The sequence below is a fragment of the Dictyostelium purpureum genome, assembly GCF_000190715.1.
Source record: "Dictyostelium purpureum unplaced genomic scaffold DICPUscaffold_496, whole genome shotgun sequence".
In the NCBI taxonomy this organism is placed as follows: domain Eukaryota; phylum Evosea; class Eumycetozoa; order Dictyosteliales; family Dictyosteliaceae; genus Dictyostelium; species Dictyostelium purpureum.
The window spans coordinates 526-19523 of NW_003519830.1; the positions used below are offsets into that span (position 1 = coordinate 526).

Sequence of the window (18998 nt, forward strand, 5' to 3'; positions counted from 1 at the left end):
ATTAATAAATATAAAAATAAAAGTTTTGAGACAATTTTTCGTCAATGATTGCACTGGTTATTGCTCGTAAAATTAAAAAAAAAAAAAAAAAAAAAAAAAAAAAAATTTGAAACAAAAAAAAAAAAATTAAAAAAAAAAAAAAAAATTAAAATAAAATAAATTTTTAATTTTAAAATTAAATTTTTTTTTTTTTTAAAAAAAATAGTTTTTTTTATATTAAGAATCAAGATTCTTTTGATGAATTATGATTGCTACGTAGAATAAAAATTAAAAAAAAAATTAAATAAAAAAAAAATAATAATTATGCATAGAAGATATTAAATAAACCTTTCAATGGTTTCAAATGGTAATCCAAAAGACATATACATATTAAATTATTTTCAACTAAATTACAAAAAATTGGTTGCTTTCAAAAAACAAAAAAAAAAATTTTGAAAATAGTAAAGACTAATGTCTTTTTATCTATTCAATCTTTTTTGATTATAATAGTCCAAAGGTTTTCAAATCAGTCTTTATTCCGCCATCTTATAATCTATTTTCTTTCTTTTTTATTTATTTTTTTTTATTTATTTTTTTATTTATTTATTAATTAATTTATTTTTTTTTATTTATTTATTATTATTATTTATTTAATTTTTTTATTTTTTTTTGAAAATAAAAAAAGATTAGATCTAAATTATTTTTATAATTATATTTATATATTTTTTTTTTTTTTTTTTGGGAATAACTTCCATTTTATCTTAATTATAAAAAGTAATATAATTTTTTTAATATTATTATAAAATGGGTGTTGGTGCAGGAGGTTCTCTCATAATTCACCTGGTACTCCTACTTCCTGTTCCACCAAAAGAATCGCCAATTTAGTTTAAATTGGTTTTTTTGTTTTGACGATTAATGAACATCTTATCTCTCAAATATGTCCATCATTTTCAATCACATTAACCACAACTTTGAAAAATTTCCCCGATCCACAGTCCAAAATTTTACCATAACTTAAAGTAACTCTGAAGCCATTGGCTTTTACATGGTTGTGGTCATCATGATATTATTGCTGCCAAAAATATTGTAATAATTGTCAAAGCTAAAGTCTTTTGTTCAGATTTAAATTGTTTTCTCGTGGTTATAATGATCCGATAAAGAAAACATTAAAATTCATCAAAATTCATCAATTAACAATAATATAAATAATAATAGTACAGATAATAATAATAATTCTTAATTAATTGTTATATTTAATCTTTTGGAACAAACTTAATCTTTAATTAATTTTCCCAAAATTTTACTCAACTTAATAATAAAAATAATGAGTCATATTAGTCAAAAATTTTTTTTTTTTTTTTTTAATTTTTAAAATTTTTTTTAAAAAAATTTATAAAAAAAAAAAACTTTTTATTTTTTTTTAATAATAATATATTTTTAAAAATAAATAAACATGTTAGATAGTTTTACAATTTTAACAAAGGGTGGAATTGTTTTATGGTCAAAGGAATTTGCCAAGATTAAAGGTTCACCAATTAACACATTAATTAAAAAAGTTTTACTCGAGGAAAGAAGCGCAGATACATCCTTTCAAATTGATAGTTATTCATTAAAATGGACATTTGCAAATGAATTCGATTTAATTTTTATTGTATGTATTAAATTTAAATAGTTAAAATTAATTAAAATAATAGTAGTTTAATATAACAATATAATTAATCATAAATTCTATTTTTACATTTTAAAAATTATAGGTTGTTTATCAAAAAATTTTTACATTAATGTATATTGATGAGTTATTATCAATTGTCAAAAAAAGATTTATTAAATTATATAAAGATACGTTGATTTCAATTAAAAACTCTGCAGATTTTATTATGGTCGATAAATTTCAAGACTTTGACTTTGAAGTTATTTTAGAAGAGGTCGAGAATAAATCAAAGTTACAACAAAAATCAGTGTCAGCACCAAAGAAATATGAAGATACAGATAAAGGCAAATTAACAGGTGATATTAAAAAAGAAAAAGCAATTAAAGAAGGCAGGGTAGACAGGTTAAAGCAAAAAGAAAAGAAAAAACAAGAAAAATCAGAAAAGAAAAAGTTAAACAGATTAAATAAAGAGGGTGCTGATGAAGAGGATAGCAGCGACGATAGTGAAAGCAGCGATGATGAAAGCAGTGATAGAAATAGTTCAGAAGAAATGGACGAAGAAATGAAGAAATTAGCAATTAATGCAGCAGTTAAAAAATCACCAGGTGCTTATAAACCAAAGAACAAGAACACACCAGACAAGCAAGGAAATAAGAAACAAGCTAGAAAGTGGGACGATGGTAAGCTTTCAAAAGAGGAGTTGGAGTCATTAAACAAGTCTGAATCAACACCAACTAAACAGATAGTTAAGGAAAAGATTCAAAAATTCAATATCGATATGGAGGTATCATCAGACGAAGAGGATAAACCAGCCAGTGGTTTTATGAAGTACTTTAATGTATTAACAGGTAACAGAGTAATTGATAAGGCTGATCTTGTACCAATTCTCGATAACTTCAAAACCCATTTAACAAAGAAAAATGTAGCAGCCGATATCGCAGATAAATTGGTTGAATCCATTGGTACAGGTTTAGAAGGAAAGAAGCTCAGTACTTTCCAAGGTGTTAGTGGTGTAGTAAAACAACAAATGGAAGAAACTATAACAAGAATCCTTACACCAAAAAGAAACATTGATATCCTCAGAGAAGTCCAAGCTGTTAAAGGTAAAAGGCCATATACCATAGTATTTAGCGGTGTAAATGGTGTTGGTAAAAGTACAAATTTGGCAAAGATTTGTTATTGGTTAACTGCTAATGGTTATAGATGTATGTTGGCTGCTTGTGATACTTTCAGATCTGGTGCTATTGAACAATTAAAAACTCATGCCGATCGTCTTGGTGTTCCTCTCTACGAACGTGGTTATAGTAAAGATGCCGCAAATGTCGCTGCTGATGCTATTGCTGAAGCCAAGGATATGGGTATCGATGTCGTTTTAATTGATACTACTGGTCGTATGCAAAATAATGAACCTTTAATGAAGGCTCTCTCCAAATTGGTCAATCAAAATAATGCAGATTTAGTTTTATTCGTTGGTGAGGCTCTTGTAGGTAATGATGGTGTTGATCAATTAACCAAATTCGACAAATCCCTCTCTTTACTCTCATCTACCACATCCTCAAAAATTCGTACTATTGATGGTATCATTTTAACCAAATTCGATACTATTGACGATAAAGTTGGTGCAGCAATTTCAATGGTTTATTCAACCGGTCATCCAATCTTATTTTTGGGTACAGGCCAAAATTATACAGATTTAAAGAGAATGAATATTAAATCAGTTGTCAAATCATTATTAAATTAATAAAATTTATCAAAATATAATAAAAAAATTAATAAAAAAATATTTTTATTCTCGCTGATCAATGATTAATGATCAGCGATATTTTTAATATTATATTAAAATTTTTTATTCTCAAAAATTATTTTTTTAACATTTTACCACAATGAAGAATTCCAATCACAAAAAATTCAAATTTTTTTAATTCCTTTTTGTATTTTGTATTATTTTTTGTTCAGTGACAAGTTCAACAATATTATTAATATATAAAACGGATTAATTAATTCGTTTTTTTCGTAATATTATAATAAAATTTAATTTTATTTTTTTTTAATTTTTTTTTTTAATTTTTTTTTCCAAATTTTTATTAAAACTTTTTTTTTTTTCTTTTTTTTTTTGTACTATTTTATTTCTTTATTTGTTTTAATTGGGTGTAATATTTATTTACACCATTTTAAACAAGAGATTTTTAATTTTTTTTTTAACATTTTAAAAAATAAATTAACTCTTGTTAAAACTTCTATTTTAATTATTTGTCGATAATTAATTAGATTTTAAAAAAACCAATAAATTAATAAAAAAAAAAAAAAACTTTAAGAAACAAAGGCTAACACTCAAAGATCAAAATTCACGACAAGGCTATCACAAAAAGGCTATCACAGAAGAGTCTATCATTGCAAAAATGGTTTCAACCTCAACATTATCCACACCAAATAAGACTAAATACTTTGGTAAATATTTCAACTCTAAATCAAATTGTGTAGATTTCGAATCAATTAAAAAATCAATTCAAGATCAAGTGTAAATATAAAATTACTTTTTTTTATTTATTTTTTTTAAAATTTTTTTCAATTTAATTATTAATTTTTTTTTTACAAAAAAAAAAAAGACATTATTATTTTAGCATTGAAAATTTATGTAGAGATGTTTATTTAAGATGCAACATGGATAGTGAAGGTTGGGTATCAATTAATTTTATTTCAAGTTTCAATAGAATGAGATCATACGATATTTCAACAATAATTGACTCATTGACATCATCAGAATATTTGCAACTTAATAGCGATCAAAATAAAGTTAGATTGGTTGCAGAGGATATGAGAAGTCTTTGGATATTACCTCAAGAAGTTAAGAATGGTTTCTTATCAGGTTTAAAGGCTAAGCAAGAAGAGCAACAACAATCAGATGAAGAGGTTGAGTCGGCTGAAGGATGGATTACTGTTAAATCAAAGAGACTCTACAGATCAGAAAGCATTTCATTATCAAAGGATTCATCAAATGATGCTGAGATTGAAGGGTTTGAACAAAAACAAGAGCAACAAGAATTATCTGTTAGTCAATATAAATCTGAAGAGGGTTTCTTTGATCTCAGTGATGAAGATGATCATCAAAATTTCTTTGCTAAAGAAAGAAGAAATTTTGATTTTAGAGAAAGACCAGACCAAATTCAAGACCAAGAAATGAAAGAAGAGGAAATTGTTGTTTATCAAGAGGAAGAGTTTGAAACTCAACAACCATGCTATGGCAGTTATTCAGAAAAGTCAGAAGATAATTTCTATAACGAATATGATGATGAAGATATCAGTGAGGATGACGAAAAGGATATTTCAAATCAACTCATTATTGTTACACAATCACCATATAAAAAGAATAAAATCAATGGCAAAAAATATATAACTGGTGAGATTGCTTCAATGATTAATGATGGTCTTTATTTCTATGAACAAGATTTAAAAAGAAATAAACAAAATAAATTTGAAAAGTTCAATACAATTATTGTAGATGATTCAACAACCACCACAAAGAATAAATCATCAACTGTTGAACCAAAATCAAAATCAACATCATCATCATCAAACCAACCAATTCAAAAAGAAATCAATGATCTTAAATCACCAACAAGACTTTATTCACCAAAACCAAAGAATACATCAAGCGATTCAAGTACACCAGTTGGTTGGGTTATGGCTCCAATTTCAGAGCAATTAACCCCAGAAAATAGTCCATCATCACAAATTAAACCAGCTACTACAGCTGCATCAGTAATTTCATCAGCCATTGCTACTGGCAATACAGCTTCTTCCTCTCAATCAAAACCAATTGGTCAAAAGATTAATGGTTCATCATCTGTCAAATCAAATAGTCCATCAAGTACTACAGAAGAGGATAGTACTAAGCAAAGTCCATTCCCATATTTCCAACATCCATCATACGAATTGTTGGAAGAGAACGGTTTTATTCTAAGCAAATACAACAAGTACAAGAATAAGTGTTTGAAAGAAAGATCACGTTTAGGTATTGGCCACTCCACCGAAATGAACACTTTGTTTAGATTTTGGACCCATTTCCTTCGTACTCGTTTTAATAATAAAATCTATCAAGAGTTTAAGCAAGTTTCAATCGAAGATGCTAGAGAAAATTATAGATATGGTTTAGAGTGCCTCTTCCGTTTCTACAGTTATGGTTTAGAAAAAAAGATTAGACCAGATATCTTGAATGATTTCCAAGATCTAACACTCCAAGATTTTAAAGAGTTCAAACAAGTTTATGGTTTAGAGAAGTTCTGGGCTTTTCTCAAGTATCGTAAAGATAAAACTCCATTCGAAGTAAATCAAGAATTAAAAGAAATCCTCAATAAATTTAATTCACTCGAAGATTTTAAAAATTTCGAAAGAATCAACAAACCAATCGTATCAAATAACAAACTATCGTCATCAGTCCCATCATCATCAAATGCTTCATCATCAAATATGTCATCATCAGTTCCATCATCAAAGTTTAATATCAACTCATCGTCATCATCCTCCTCATTCAATAGCAAAAAGAAATTCCTCGGTAGTTCATCTACCAAAATGAATTGGAATACTAAATTGACTACTGGTTTTAATACCACTACTGCCTCTACCCAATCAAATGAAGGTAGAAGAGTAGGTAATCCATTTAGTTCCCTTTCATCTGATGTTAAAAATGGCATGTAAGGCTCATCCAACCTCTTTCCAATTCATCAATTGGAAAGGTATGAGTTGGATTAATAAAACTTTGATAATTGATGATAACTACAGCTTTAAAAACTACGATGACACCAAAAATAATAGCAACCACAACCAAAACAAACACCACAACCACAACAATAACAACCACAACCAAAAAAAGAAAAAGAATTTTTTTAACAAAAATGAAAAAATCAACATTTTAAGAAACCAGGAAGAATCTAAAACGAATCAACTTCACTTTATTCTTTATATTTTATCAAAATTAAAACTTAATCTGTTGCTTTTCCTTTTACTGTTAAAAAAAAAAAAAAAAAAAAAAAAATTTACATCGACTAAAAAAAAAAAATAAAAAAAAAAAATAAATTTCTTATTAAAGTATTTTTGTTACTAATTTAAAATATTTGAATTAAATCATTTATATTTTTAAACATAGTTATATATTATAATCATTAAATTTTAATAAATAAGTTATTATAAAAATAACTTTTTTTTTTTTTTTTTAATTATTATATTTTCCATTATATTAAAATATTCACAATGACAATTATTGGTAAATATCAAATATATTATTTAAGTTTTGTTTTCTCTTTAAATACTAACATATTTATTATGATAATAAAAGATAGTATTACTTTATTTAATCAACATACTCCATCTTGTTGCCAGATTCTAGGATTATCGGACAATATTAAAACAAATACAATTTTCTCTGCTAATTCTTTTGCAAATATCAATCTTGAAGCCAATAAAGCCAATGAAAGTTTTCCACTATCTGAAGGAGGTTTGGCTGATATTTGGATCAATGGAAAAAAAAAGAGCTATAAATTTTAAATTCATGAAAGATTATTAAGATTGCTAAAAACTTTAAATAAACTGTATTTTTATTTTTATAAATCATTATTTTCCAATATCAATACTTTTTCAGTTTAAAGTCTCTAGTCTACTGGGGTTTTTTCTATCAAATATGTAACAAAAAAATGCACCACTATCTTCAAAATAACCAAAACAAAGAACCAGAGCCACGTTTTTCTTTTATCCATAATCCATCAGAATAAATACATTTCAACCATCACACCAACATTCACACAGAGCAGAAATCTATAATTTTTATTAAATAATTCATTTTATATTAAATTATGGTTATAAAATAATGGTGATTTGTAAGTTATTATTTGTTGATTGTTTTAAATTGTTTAATTAATATAAAACACTATTGATATTATTTGGTTTTATTATTGTATTGGTTAAATAAATGATAATGATTATTTGTATGTTGATAAAATAATAAAGAAAAAAAAATAAAAAATTTCTTTCATGAATCCACCACTAATAGGTATTCTATACTACCAATAGTTTGGCATGTGGGATGATAATTTGATAGTTATTGAATAGTATAATATTTTTCCTTATTTATGCTCGAGTTACATATCATTCCTTGATGCTAAGATCTTGTTCATAAATAATTTTTTTTGGATCATATTTATTAAAGAAACTTATATTCCTTCTACAGCAAAGACCAAAAATCACTAAATAATTAAGAATAAAAAGCAATAGTTTGAGTTTAAAGAGAATAATAAAATAAATTTTAAAAAATTAAGATAATTTATTAATCATTCTTTAAAAGAATGGTTTCTTTTATTATTGAAAATTTCGTTTCTTTTAATTCCTTTTCACATTCTAATTTTGTTAAATTGGCGTATTGCACTAAAATTTGAAAAATTTCGACATAGTCTTTTCTTAAAGCAAATGATAATAATTCTTTTAATTCTTTTAGTTCTAAAACACCTGTTTTATTCTTTTGAGAGTACCTTCTTGAAAACAATACATTGAATTTTAAATGGATAAGTTTTACTACATTTATGTTTCCAGTTGGTATTAAAAATCTTAAAAAGTACATTGTTAATTGAAAATTCTGAGCCCCAACAAAGAATTCATTAATAAACAAGTCCATAAATTCGGTTGATACATGTGGACAAAAATTTTGTTCGATTGATTTTAGTAATAAAAAAACATTCCATCCCTCAGCTTTTGAAAATTTCATCATATAAATTACATTTATATAATGTTATAAAATATTCGATTGCTGAAAATTGAATTGCACATGTCATGCCATAGATTTGAAATTCTAAATCTATTTTTCTATAGGAACCATCTTTTTGAATTTGGTATTTCCGAAATATAAAGGAAAGTGGTCTTGTGTGTAGGGGCTGATATAAAGTGATGGATTTAATAATGCTCTTCTGAGTAACTCTAACCTGAAAGAGTCATTACTGTGTTTAGCTAAACGAGTTTGATTATGAATATATAAAAAGCCAAATGTTCTTTGAAGACTTGTCATTAGTTTCTCGTAATGTTCGATTACTTGGAGATTTGAGATGTATTGCCAATTATTGTTTTTTTGTTCGAAAAATTCATCCTGGTAGGCTTCAAATAAATAATCTAATATTTCGGTCGATTCAATTGATGCTAATATGTGGCCTCTCAGATTTAAATCTGGGTTTTTATCTTTTAAAATTAAATCTATTAAACCTTTGACGGTTATCAAATCAGCAACTCTGATTATAATAATAATGGACCATATTAAATCTGGAAATGTTTTACTGAGGTATACATATATTGATGGTTTGTATCGTTCAATATACTTGCAAATTTTTCTTATATTTTTACTTGAGTTCATTCTTGATAACCATTTTTCTGAATTTGAACTTAATTGTTTTGAAAATTGATCTTCGTCATGCAAAAATAAATAATAAATGTATTTTTTATTTTCATTAATTGATAGAAAATAAAAATAATCTATTAATTTTAACAACTGTTTTTTAAATTTTTTATTAGTTGTGTATAATGATTTTGAATCTGATGTTGATAATATTTTTAATAGTTTTTTTAAATTTAAATTTAAATGATTTTATAAAATGTTTGAAATTCGATTTTATCTATTTGAAACATTTGTTTTTTTTCTTTAAGAATTTCTGGACCCGGTGAAGATTCAACTATTAAACTACTATTTGGTTCTAATATAAATGTGAGCATTTTTAAAAGTTGTTTTAATTTTATATCTTTAAAAATTTTGAATTGATTTAAATTGATTGTAAAACTGATGGATTGTAGATTATTATTATTTATAACATATTTTAAAAGTTTAAACTGAAAATAATTTGAAATTTCAAAGTATTGTAAAGTGTTGTTATCATTTATTATTTGTTCTATTTGATGCTTGGTTGGGTTGAAGATTTTATATGCTAATAAATTTGAACTGTTTATTATAAATTTTAAAAGATTTAAATTGTGAACTGATTTATTTGAATATTTATCAAATATTTGCATATACATTGTTCTGTTGTCTTCATTGTCTTGATATGTGCAATTTAGTAGCTTTATAACATCATCTCTATCATTGAAATTTAAATAACGCCCTGCTTTGATTTTATCTCTGATGTCCATTCCTCAAATTTGATTTCTTTAAATTGATCTAATTTTTTATTTAATCTACTAATTTCATCAACACTATCAATTTCATCTTCGAATTCCTTTCTTGTTCTTTTATTATTCATTTTATATTATAAAATAAATATTTTTGGTGTATGCAAACAAAATTAAAAAAAAATAAAAAAATATAAAAAAAAATAAAAAAAATTTCCAATAAAATTAAAATTAAAAAGAAAAAATACGTGCCCAAAACAGGAATATTCTATTTTTATTACTAAAATGTTACCATAATGTTTCATATTTTTCAATATAATCTCTTTAAAAAAAAATATAGAAATTTTATAAATAAAATATATTTATTAAATAAAGATTTAGCATATTTTAATTAACATTTATTTGTTTATTTTATTAAAAAAGTAAAAAGGGTTTATGTTTTATGATTTTAATTTTATTCTATTTATGTAAAATATTTTCTTGATCTTAAATAATTTGTTTTGGATCAAAGATACTTATATTCCTTCTTTTGTAAAGACCAAAATCGCTATAAGAAATAAGAATAAAAAGCAATAATTTGAGATAAAAGAGAATAATAAAATAAAATTTAAAAAATTAAGATAATTTATTAATCAGTCTTTGAAAGAATTTCTTTAATTATTGAAAATTTCGTTTTTTTTAATTCCTTTTCACATTCTAATTTTGTTATATTGGCGTATTGCACTAAAATTTGAAAAATTTCGAAATTGTCTTTTTTTAAAGCAAGAAATACTAATTCTTTTAATGCTTTTAGTTCTAAATAACTGTTTTCGTCCAATTCATAGCTTCTTGAAAACAATACATTGAATTTTAAATGGATAAGCCTTATTACATTTATGTTTCCAGTTGATACAAAAAATCTTATAAAGCCCATTTTTAATGGAAAATTCTGATTCTTAACAAAGAATTTATTAATAAACCAGCTCATAAATTCGGTTGATACATGTGGACAAAAAGTTTGTTGGATTGGAACTAGTAATAAAAAAACATTCCATTCTTTAGCTCTGGCAATTTCTTCATATAAATTACATTTATATAATGCAATAAAATAATCAATTGGTGCAAATTGAACTACACGTATCTTGCCATTGATTAAAAATTTTAAATCTATTTTTGTATATAAACCATTTTTTTGAATTTGGTTTGGGAATTTTATAGTTTTTGAGTGTTTCATTGCCCATTTTAAAAAGGACTGGGTCATCAAAGTGTTGTTTGTGTCTTTCCCCAATATAAACTCTCCATCTACAATATCGAGTTTACCAGTTTCGAATAATGATATAATAGCATCCAGTTGGTTGTATACTTTGTCACCGATTAAACGTTTGGTATGTCTGAAATGTAAATGATAATGGCATAGTCCGTTGGCTCTGAAATAAAGTGATGGATTTGATAATGCTCTTCCGAGTAATACTAACCTGAAAGAGTCATTACTGTGTTTAGCTAAACGAGTTTGACTTCGAATTTTTAAAAAACCAAATGTTCTTTGAAGACTTGTCATTAGTTTCTCGTAATGTTCGATTACTTGGAGATTTGAGATGTATTGCCAATTATTGTTGTTTTGTACGAAAAATTCATCCTGGTAGGCTTCAAATAAATAATCTAATATTTCGGTCGATTCAATTGATGCTAATATGTGGCCTCTCATATTTAAATTTGGGTTTTTATCTTTTAAAATTAAATCTATTAAACCTTTGACGGTTTTTAAATCAGCAACTCTGATTATAATAATAATGGACCATATTAAATCTGGAAATGTTTTACTGAGGTATACATATATTGATGGTTTGTATCGTTCAATATACTTGCAAATTTTTCTTATATTTTTACTTGAGTTCATTCTTGATAACCATTTTTCTGAATTTGAACTTAATTGTTTTGAAAATTGATCTTCGTCATGCAAAAATAAATAATAAATGTATTTTTTATTTTCATTAATTGATAGAAAATAAAAATAATCTATTAGTTTTAACAACTGTTTTTTAACTTTTTTATTAGTTGTGTCTAATGATGTTGACTCTGATGTTGATAATATTTTTAATAATTTTTTCAATTTTAAATTTAAATGATTTTCATTAAATGTTTGAAATTCGATTTTATCTATTTGAAACATTTGTTTTATTTCTTCAAGACTTTTTGGACCCGGTGAAGATTCAACTATTAAACTACTATTTGGTTCTAATATAAATGTGAGCATTTTTAAAAGTTGTTTTAATTTTAAATCTTTAAAAATTTTGAATTGATTTAAATTGATTTTAAAACTGATGGATTGTAGATTATTATTATTTATAACATATTTTAAAAGTTTAAACTGGAAATAGTTTGAAATTTCAAAGCATTGTAAAGTGTTGTTATCATTTATTATTTGTTCTATTTGATGCTTGGTTGGATTGAAGATTTTATATGCTAATAAATTTGAACTGTTTATTATAAATTTTAAAAGATTTAAACTGTGAACTGATTTGTTTGAATATTTATCAAATATTTGCATATACATTGTTCTGTTGTCTTCATTGTCTTGATATGTGCAATTTAATAGCTTTATAACATCATCCCTATCATTGAAATTTAAATAACGCCCTGCTTTGATTTTATCTCTGATGATTTCGATACCATTGGTGAATCTGTTTAAAATTTCACTAATTGAAAATAAACACTCATAATCTGATCTTCTTTTCTGTTGAAAATTTGAAAATACCGTACGGAATAAAGGTTTGTTTCTAAAAACTTCCCAAAATAGTGGCTCTACCGGATGTAAATTCTCTTTTATCATCAATTCAGGTCGGTAGTTGTTAAATGGATTTACCTCTTGCTTTTCTTTTTCTTGATTTAAAAGCTTTATTTCATTCTCTAAAAATTCTTCTATTCTGTTTTTAATTTCGAGTTTGTTCCCATTGGTTGGTACACCAATATTTCGAGCATATCTTTTTAATTCTACAACTGTCCATTCCTCAAATTTGATTTTTTTAAACTGAACCAATTTTTTTTTTAAACTCTTAATTTCTTCTTCTATATCAATTTCATCTTCCATATCAATTTCATCCTCCATATCAATTTCATCTTCGAACTCCTTTCTTGTTTTTTTTTTATTCATTTTATATTATTATAAAATATATATATTTTTTATGCGTGCAAAAAACGAATATAAAATTATAATGTATCACCCAAAAAATTTAAAAAAATTAATTAAAAATTCCAAACCCCAAAAAAAAAAAAAAAAAAAAAAAAAAAAAAAAAAAAAATTTATTAAAAATTTATAATTTGTTTAATATAAAATAAATAATGGACTTATATTCCTATTTAAATATTAAAAATAAATTAAAAAAAGAAATAATGTTTTTAATTAAAAAAAGAAATAATATTTTTATAAATCTAAAAATAAATAAAAAAAAATAGTTTTATTTTTTTTTATTTTTTATTTTTATTTTAAATTTAGATTTTTAATATCTTTAAAGTTTGTTATAACAAGTTTTAAAATATTTATAATTTCGAATAAATAATTCTCTTGATTTATATTATTGAAATGGTCTTCGATTTGATTAAATCTTAAAAGAATTTGATCGATAATTGAACTTGTTAAATTCTTTAAAGTTGAAATTTTATCATTGATTGTGGTGGGAGATAAAGGTTGTTGACTAATTGAAAGAGTTTCGGCCGATAATGAAATGGATTGATTTGATTTTGATAATGTGAATGGAGCAAACTTGATACTAGTACGTTGATACAATTGGGATTCTTCAAAGAGTTTTCTAATTTTAGTGACTGATCTTGAGATTAACATTAGGCTATCTAAACTGATTTCATTCTTTGAATTAATGTCATCCTTTAATTGGTTAAAAATAGGTTCAAGTTTTTTGAGTGTGGATTCGATAGTTTCACGCATATATTGACAGTTCTTCTGTGATATTTCTTGTCTGTTACGATGGCTGGTTTTGTATGTATTGAATGCTGGTAATTTCGAGAGTAATCTCCATAAATCCAATAATCTTTGTTGATAATATACAAGATCTTTACTGCTATAGGTTTGGCTACTATTTTTATTTTTTAACTTTTCGAAATCTTCTCTAAATTGGATGATTTGATCTCTGATTTCTTTAATTAATACATATACTACACTGACTAATGGTGCAAGCTTATGTTTTGGTGTGATTTTAAGGGTATTGATTTTTGGTGGTGGAATTTCATCAAAGCTACCTGGCATACCAATTGGTAATCTTACTATCTTTTGAATATTTTGTACAACTTTGGCAATATAAATTAACTCGCTCTTTGAAGTAATTCCCATTAATGTTTCTTCTGCTTCAAATAGTACCATATCAATATCTAATACATTTTGTATAATATCCTCTTCTTTTGGTTGGATAATAATAATAAACTCTCTTTCATCTAAATTATCAATAATAACCTTATCTTTTTCTTTTTGTTGTAATTCTTTTTCTTTTTGTTCTTTTTCTTTTTGTTGTTGCTGTTTTAATAATAATTGTTGTTGGGATGATGATAATGTTGATGGTTGTGAAGATGGAGAGGAGGATAATTGATGTTGTTGCTTTGGTGATGATGATAATTGTTGTGATTGTTGCTGTGGTTGTTGTTGTGATTGTTGTGGATGTTTTTGATTTAATACTGGTGATTGGTTTTGTGGTGAGGTGCTTATTGTACCAATAGTGCACCATTTACTGAAAAAGAAATCTAATACGTCATTGACAGCTTTTAATGTTCTCATAATGGTGATTAAATCTACTAAGCAAATATCCTTTTCAATGTCCTCTTGAGATATTAAGCTTGAGGCTTCTTCTTTAAGTTCTAATAATAGTGATGGGATCGAGTTATTGATTTTTTGTAACATTGCATTCTTTAATACTTCTAATCTCTTAATTTGTTGATCGTCAGTGCTAACCATAGTGTTGTCTAATTCAAACGATGAAACTACTTGGGTGTCAACATCTGGACCATCGACTAAAATATTCATAATACTTTTAAGAGATGACGCAACCAATACAATTTCTTGGAATGATAGATTATCTTGTAACTCCTTGCCCAATTGAATAAATTCGTTTTCTAATTCGACTATTGTCTTATCGATTAATTCCTTAATAACTTGAATCTTGAATTCAATTTCTTTATTATTTGTAATGGATGTTGAAGTTGTGGTTGTAGTTGTGGAGTCATTGTTGTTATTGTTAACATTATTATTGTTGTTATTACTATTACTGTTATTATTAGATTCGTTGTTTTGTAATAGTTCATTATAATTGGGTTTCTTTAATTCTTCTTCTTCTTCGTCATCAATATCATGGGATATATCTGGGGATGAGGCAGAGCTATCATTTGAAATTACAGATAATCTAGAACCATTGTATGATACTATACCAGCAGCAGCAATTGATGGTTGGTTTTGACCAAATACTTGAAATAATGAAGGACGAGATTTACCACTAATTGCACTTGGTGATACCACACTACTACTATTAAGATCACTTGTTCCATTTTCACCACAGCTTGTTTTTGATAATATGCCAGAGCTATCGCATGTAAAGCCACCCATCGATTTTGAAAGTTCATCTTCTTCTTCAAAGATCCCTGCAATTTCCCTATCTAAATTTATAGTTTCATATTTTGATGATAATAAATAGTCTTCTTCAAAGAACGGTTTCAATGGATTAACGTGTATCGAATCACCTGTAAATGGATCTTTTTCGAAAATTTTTGAATAGTTATCGATGAGAATTTTAATGATTTTACTTGAACGTGGTGAATCTGCAATTAAATTTTCAGGTGTTTCTGATTTTGACTTTAATAAAGTTGGTGCGAATATCATTGCTAAATTTGAACTGTCTAAATTATGTTTTAAATCTATTAGTTTTTGTTGGTGTGGCACTTGCTGATCGTCACTATTATTATTGTTATTGCTATTCTCATTTTCGCCATTCTCTCCATTTTGATTATTTGAGATACGATATAAAAATGCCATTAAATAATCTAATACAACATAGTGATGTGGCACTATTTTTTGAATAATTGATTTAATAACTGATAATCTCATCTCTGGATCTGAAATGATGTATGAGGCAATTAAAGCTTCGTATGAATTAAAAGTACATAATGGCTCTGGTAATTCTCTAAGATATAATTTTAATACTGATGTTACAACATGTGGACTTGATATTTTTGATAAATCAATACTTTCGTCTAAATATGTATAAAATAAGTTGATTATTAATATCTGTTTACTGTCAATCCTATAGTTTATAACTAAAAACTGTATCTATAATTACATTTTTCAAAAGCTATTTTTAAAGAATTTACATTTGCTTGATTGTCAAATATTCTGAATAAACCCTTTTCGTGTAATGCATACTCTTCTATATATGCTATAGTTTGCTTTATAATATTTGGAACTTTTGGATTATTTGGATTAAGGGTGCTAAAATTACTTGAGGTTGAAACATTGCTAGGCTTCGAATTGAATTTTAAATTTGCTTTTGTATCTTTTCTCCAAAAACTTTTAACCCTTCTCATTTCCGCTACTATATATCTAATTATCGTTTTAATAAGGTATGCAATTTTTAATATTAATATATGAAATTCTATAAAAAAAATCTTTGGAAGAATTTTTTTATAAAATTTAATCACACAAGATTTTGGTGATCACAACAAAAGAAAAAATAATTAAGAAAGAAAAAAAAAAAAGTTGGGGAAAAATTATTAAACAAATTAAAGTTTAATAATTAAAAATAAGTTTTATAAAAAAAAGTAAAGAATGTTTATAAAATAGTGTTTAAAATTATTATTATTTACAACAGTAATAAACAAATAAGAATAAAAAAATAATTAAAAATTATGTGTTGTGTTTTTTTTTTTTTTAAAAAAAAAATAATAAAAAACAAATAAAAAATAAAAAAAAAAAAATCTTTGGTATTGATTGATAATAATAAAAACTAATTATTGGTTGACCTATTTTTATATTTTATATTTATTTATCTACATATGTTTATATATGTGTATGTAATAGTAATATGTGTGTGTGTGTGTATTGATTGATATAGTATATGATTGATTTTTATTGATATTTTTTATTTTTTATTTTTTATTTTTTATTTTTTATAATTGATTTATTATGTAATAATATCTAATAATTGCTTTTATTATTTTAATAAAATATAATTATTAACTATTATTTATATTTTTTATAATGTATGCTATTACTATATAATTTTATTATTATTCAAATCAATGAATCAAACAAAAGAACAAATATTAAATATCAAAACTATTATGTTTTGTTACTATTATTTTTATTATTAAAATAATTTAATTTTAATTTTATTAAAAAAAAAAAAAAAAAGAGAAAAAAAAAAAAAAGATATATTTAAACATTTAATGAGGAAGTAGTTAAATTAAATTTAAATGATTTAATTTAGGGTAATATATATGTATAAATTTAGGTATATTTATATAATATGCATGGGCATAGTGATATTTATTTTTAATTTGATTTATTTTAAAAATAAATAATACACACAACACCCACTATTAATAAATATTATAATGCTTTCCTCTGACAATTAAATAAAAACAAATAATTATTTTAATATTCTAAAAATAAAAATTTTGAGAGGTGTGTTGGTGTATGTAATATTTTTGTGTAGTTAAATATGTATATGTGTGTGAATGTGTATTATTTTAAAAAACATGATATATAAATTTGTTTGTTAATCAAAAATAAGTATAAAAAAAAGTTCATGAAACAATTATATTAAATTTAAAAACTATTTAATTTATTTGTTTGTTTAATATTCGAAACCACATATAACACACTTTAAAACACACACACTTTATCTACTGATTAAAATAATATAAAAAATAAAAAAAAACAAAAACAAAAAACAAAAAAAGTATATATCCAGTATGTATATAGTAATAATAATATAATTTATTTTCTTTTATGTGAGTGAAGATTGATTTTATGTGTGGATGGTGTGTATGTGGGGGATTTATTTATGTGAGGATTAATAGATATATAAAATTTTAGTAGTCCACCGTTTTTATCTTTTTTTAAAAAAAGGTCTAAAATGATTTTTAACGAAAATAGCTAAAATAATATTTCTTTTTGTGTATGTTCTTTATTAGGATCTAAATGTAAAGTGGAAAGAGTTGTTTTAAACAAAAAAATGATAATATAAAGCATTTGTTTATAATAATGCTGATGTTGTGTGATGGTAATAACAGTTACAATCCAAGTGTGATGTGTTTGTTTATTTGTTTTTTTTTAGTTTTTTATTATTCTTTTGCTTGATTATTGTTGTTGACATTTTAAAAACACTATTTTACTAATTCCTGAATAACTAAATATGTGTAAAGATTTATATCAATATACCTTTTTGTTTTATTTTATTTTATATTATTTTCTTTTTTTCTTTTTTCTTTTTTCTTTTCTCTGTTCTTTTTTTTATTTCCCTATTTTTCTGTTTTTTTATAATAATTTATTTTATTTTATTTTAAATTACTACTATTATTATTTTTATTTATTAAACTATAATGACTTTTTGGTTTACACAATATTTATTTAATTTAAACTTTGTGAAGTTTAATGAATGATATTTATAGGTTGTTTCTTTGCTATTGTACAATATTTTATTTTTATTTTAATATAAACAATTAAAAAAAATAATGGTAAAAATAAAATAATTTTAAACTAAAAAAAAAAAAAAAAAGATTTTTTTTTTCAAATTTTTTTAAATTTTATTTTTTAAAATATTTTTTTTTAAAATTATTAATAGTATTGATTATGTGAAAATTAAAATAATGCGATTTGTTATTTAGATAATGTGAATCGTTGACATGAAAAAAAATAAAAAAATAAAGTTTTAAAAATAACAACAATAAAACAATAGGGTTAATTTTAGTATTTATAATTTTATTAATTAATATAAAATTGTTATTAATGAAAAAGTTATAAATATAGATAATTAAATAAAAATAAAAATAGAAAAAAAAAAAAAAAAAAAAAAAAAAAAAGATTATGATTGTTAAAATTTTAGTATTTTTTTATTTTTATAATTTTTTTTTTAAAAAAATATTATTAAAAAACTCCCCCCCCCAATTTTCTAATTAAAACTTTCTCTCCCAAAACCCAAATTTCCAGAAAGCCTTTTTGGGGTTAAGTTTTTTTTCATTTAAAAAAAAAATTTTTTTTTAA

General features: G+C 24.0%; 8 protein-coding genes across 8 annotated transcripts; 2 read left to right on the plus strand and 6 right to left on the minus strand.

The window, feature by feature from the left end:
• Positions 1 to 1432: 1432 nt before the first annotated feature.
• Positions 1433 to 3463, plus strand: DICPUDRAFT_51281 (uncharacterized protein; the record flags this gene model as incomplete). The annotated part of the gene is made up of 3 exons (XM_003293991.1): positions 1433 to 1634; positions 1819 to 2169; positions 2206 to 3463. The coding sequence occupies 3 exons, from the start codon at positions 1433 to 1435 to the stop codon at positions 3369 to 3371; spliced, it is 1719 nt and encodes a 572-aa protein (XP_003294039.1). The 3' UTR covers positions 3372 to 3463.
• A 566-nt stretch (positions 3464 to 4029) lies between these two features.
• Positions 4030 to 6325, plus strand: DICPUDRAFT_84547 (uncharacterized protein; the record flags this gene model as incomplete). Its single annotated transcript, XM_003293992.1, has 2 exons — positions 4030 to 4148; positions 4237 to 6325. The coding sequence occupies 2 exons, from the start codon at positions 4030 to 4032 to the stop codon at positions 6323 to 6325; spliced, it is 2208 nt and encodes a 735-aa protein (XP_003294040.1).
• A 1621-nt stretch (positions 6326 to 7946) lies between these two features.
• Positions 7947 to 8381, minus strand: DICPUDRAFT_158988 (uncharacterized protein; the record flags this gene model as incomplete). Its single annotated transcript, XM_003293993.1, has 1 exon — positions 7947 to 8381. One exon carries the CDS (start codon positions 8379 to 8381, stop codon positions 7947 to 7949), a length of 435 nt encoding a protein of 144 aa, XP_003294041.1.
• Positions 8382 to 8471: 90 nt separating this feature from the next.
• DICPUDRAFT_84548 (uncharacterized protein) lies at positions 8472 to 9017 on the minus strand (the record flags this gene model as incomplete). The annotated part of the gene is made up of 1 exon (XM_003293994.1): positions 8472 to 9017. The coding sequence occupies one exon, from the start codon at positions 9015 to 9017 to the stop codon at positions 8472 to 8474; it is 546 nt and encodes a 181-aa protein (XP_003294042.1).
• Positions 9018 to 9238: 221 nt separating this feature from the next.
• On the minus strand, positions 9239 to 9673 carry DICPUDRAFT_158990 (uncharacterized protein; the record flags this gene model as incomplete). The annotated part of the gene is made up of 1 exon (XM_003293995.1): positions 9239 to 9673. One exon carries the CDS (start codon positions 9671 to 9673, stop codon positions 9239 to 9241), a length of 435 nt encoding a protein of 144 aa, XP_003294043.1.
• Positions 9674 to 9744: 71 nt separating this feature from the next.
• DICPUDRAFT_158991 (uncharacterized protein) lies at positions 9745 to 9894 on the minus strand (the record flags this gene model as incomplete). The annotated part of the gene is made up of 1 exon (XM_003293996.1): positions 9745 to 9894. One exon carries the CDS (start codon positions 9892 to 9894, stop codon positions 9745 to 9747), a length of 150 nt encoding a protein of 49 aa, XP_003294044.1.
• A 497-nt stretch (positions 9895 to 10391) lies between these two features.
• On the minus strand, positions 10392 to 12893 carry DICPUDRAFT_84550 (uncharacterized protein; the record flags this gene model as incomplete). Its single annotated transcript, XM_003293997.1, has 1 exon — positions 10392 to 12893. The coding sequence occupies one exon, from the start codon at positions 12891 to 12893 to the stop codon at positions 10392 to 10394; it is 2502 nt and encodes an 833-aa protein (XP_003294045.1).
• A 327-nt stretch (positions 12894 to 13220) lies between these two features.
• On the minus strand, positions 13221 to 16318 carry DICPUDRAFT_158993 (uncharacterized protein; the record flags this gene model as incomplete). Its single annotated transcript, XM_003293998.1, has 2 exons — positions 13221 to 15988; positions 16075 to 16318. 2 exons carry the CDS (start codon positions 16316 to 16318, stop codon positions 13221 to 13223), a joined length of 3012 nt encoding a protein of 1003 aa, XP_003294046.1.
• Between the last annotated feature and the right edge of the window lie 2680 nt (positions 16319 to 18998).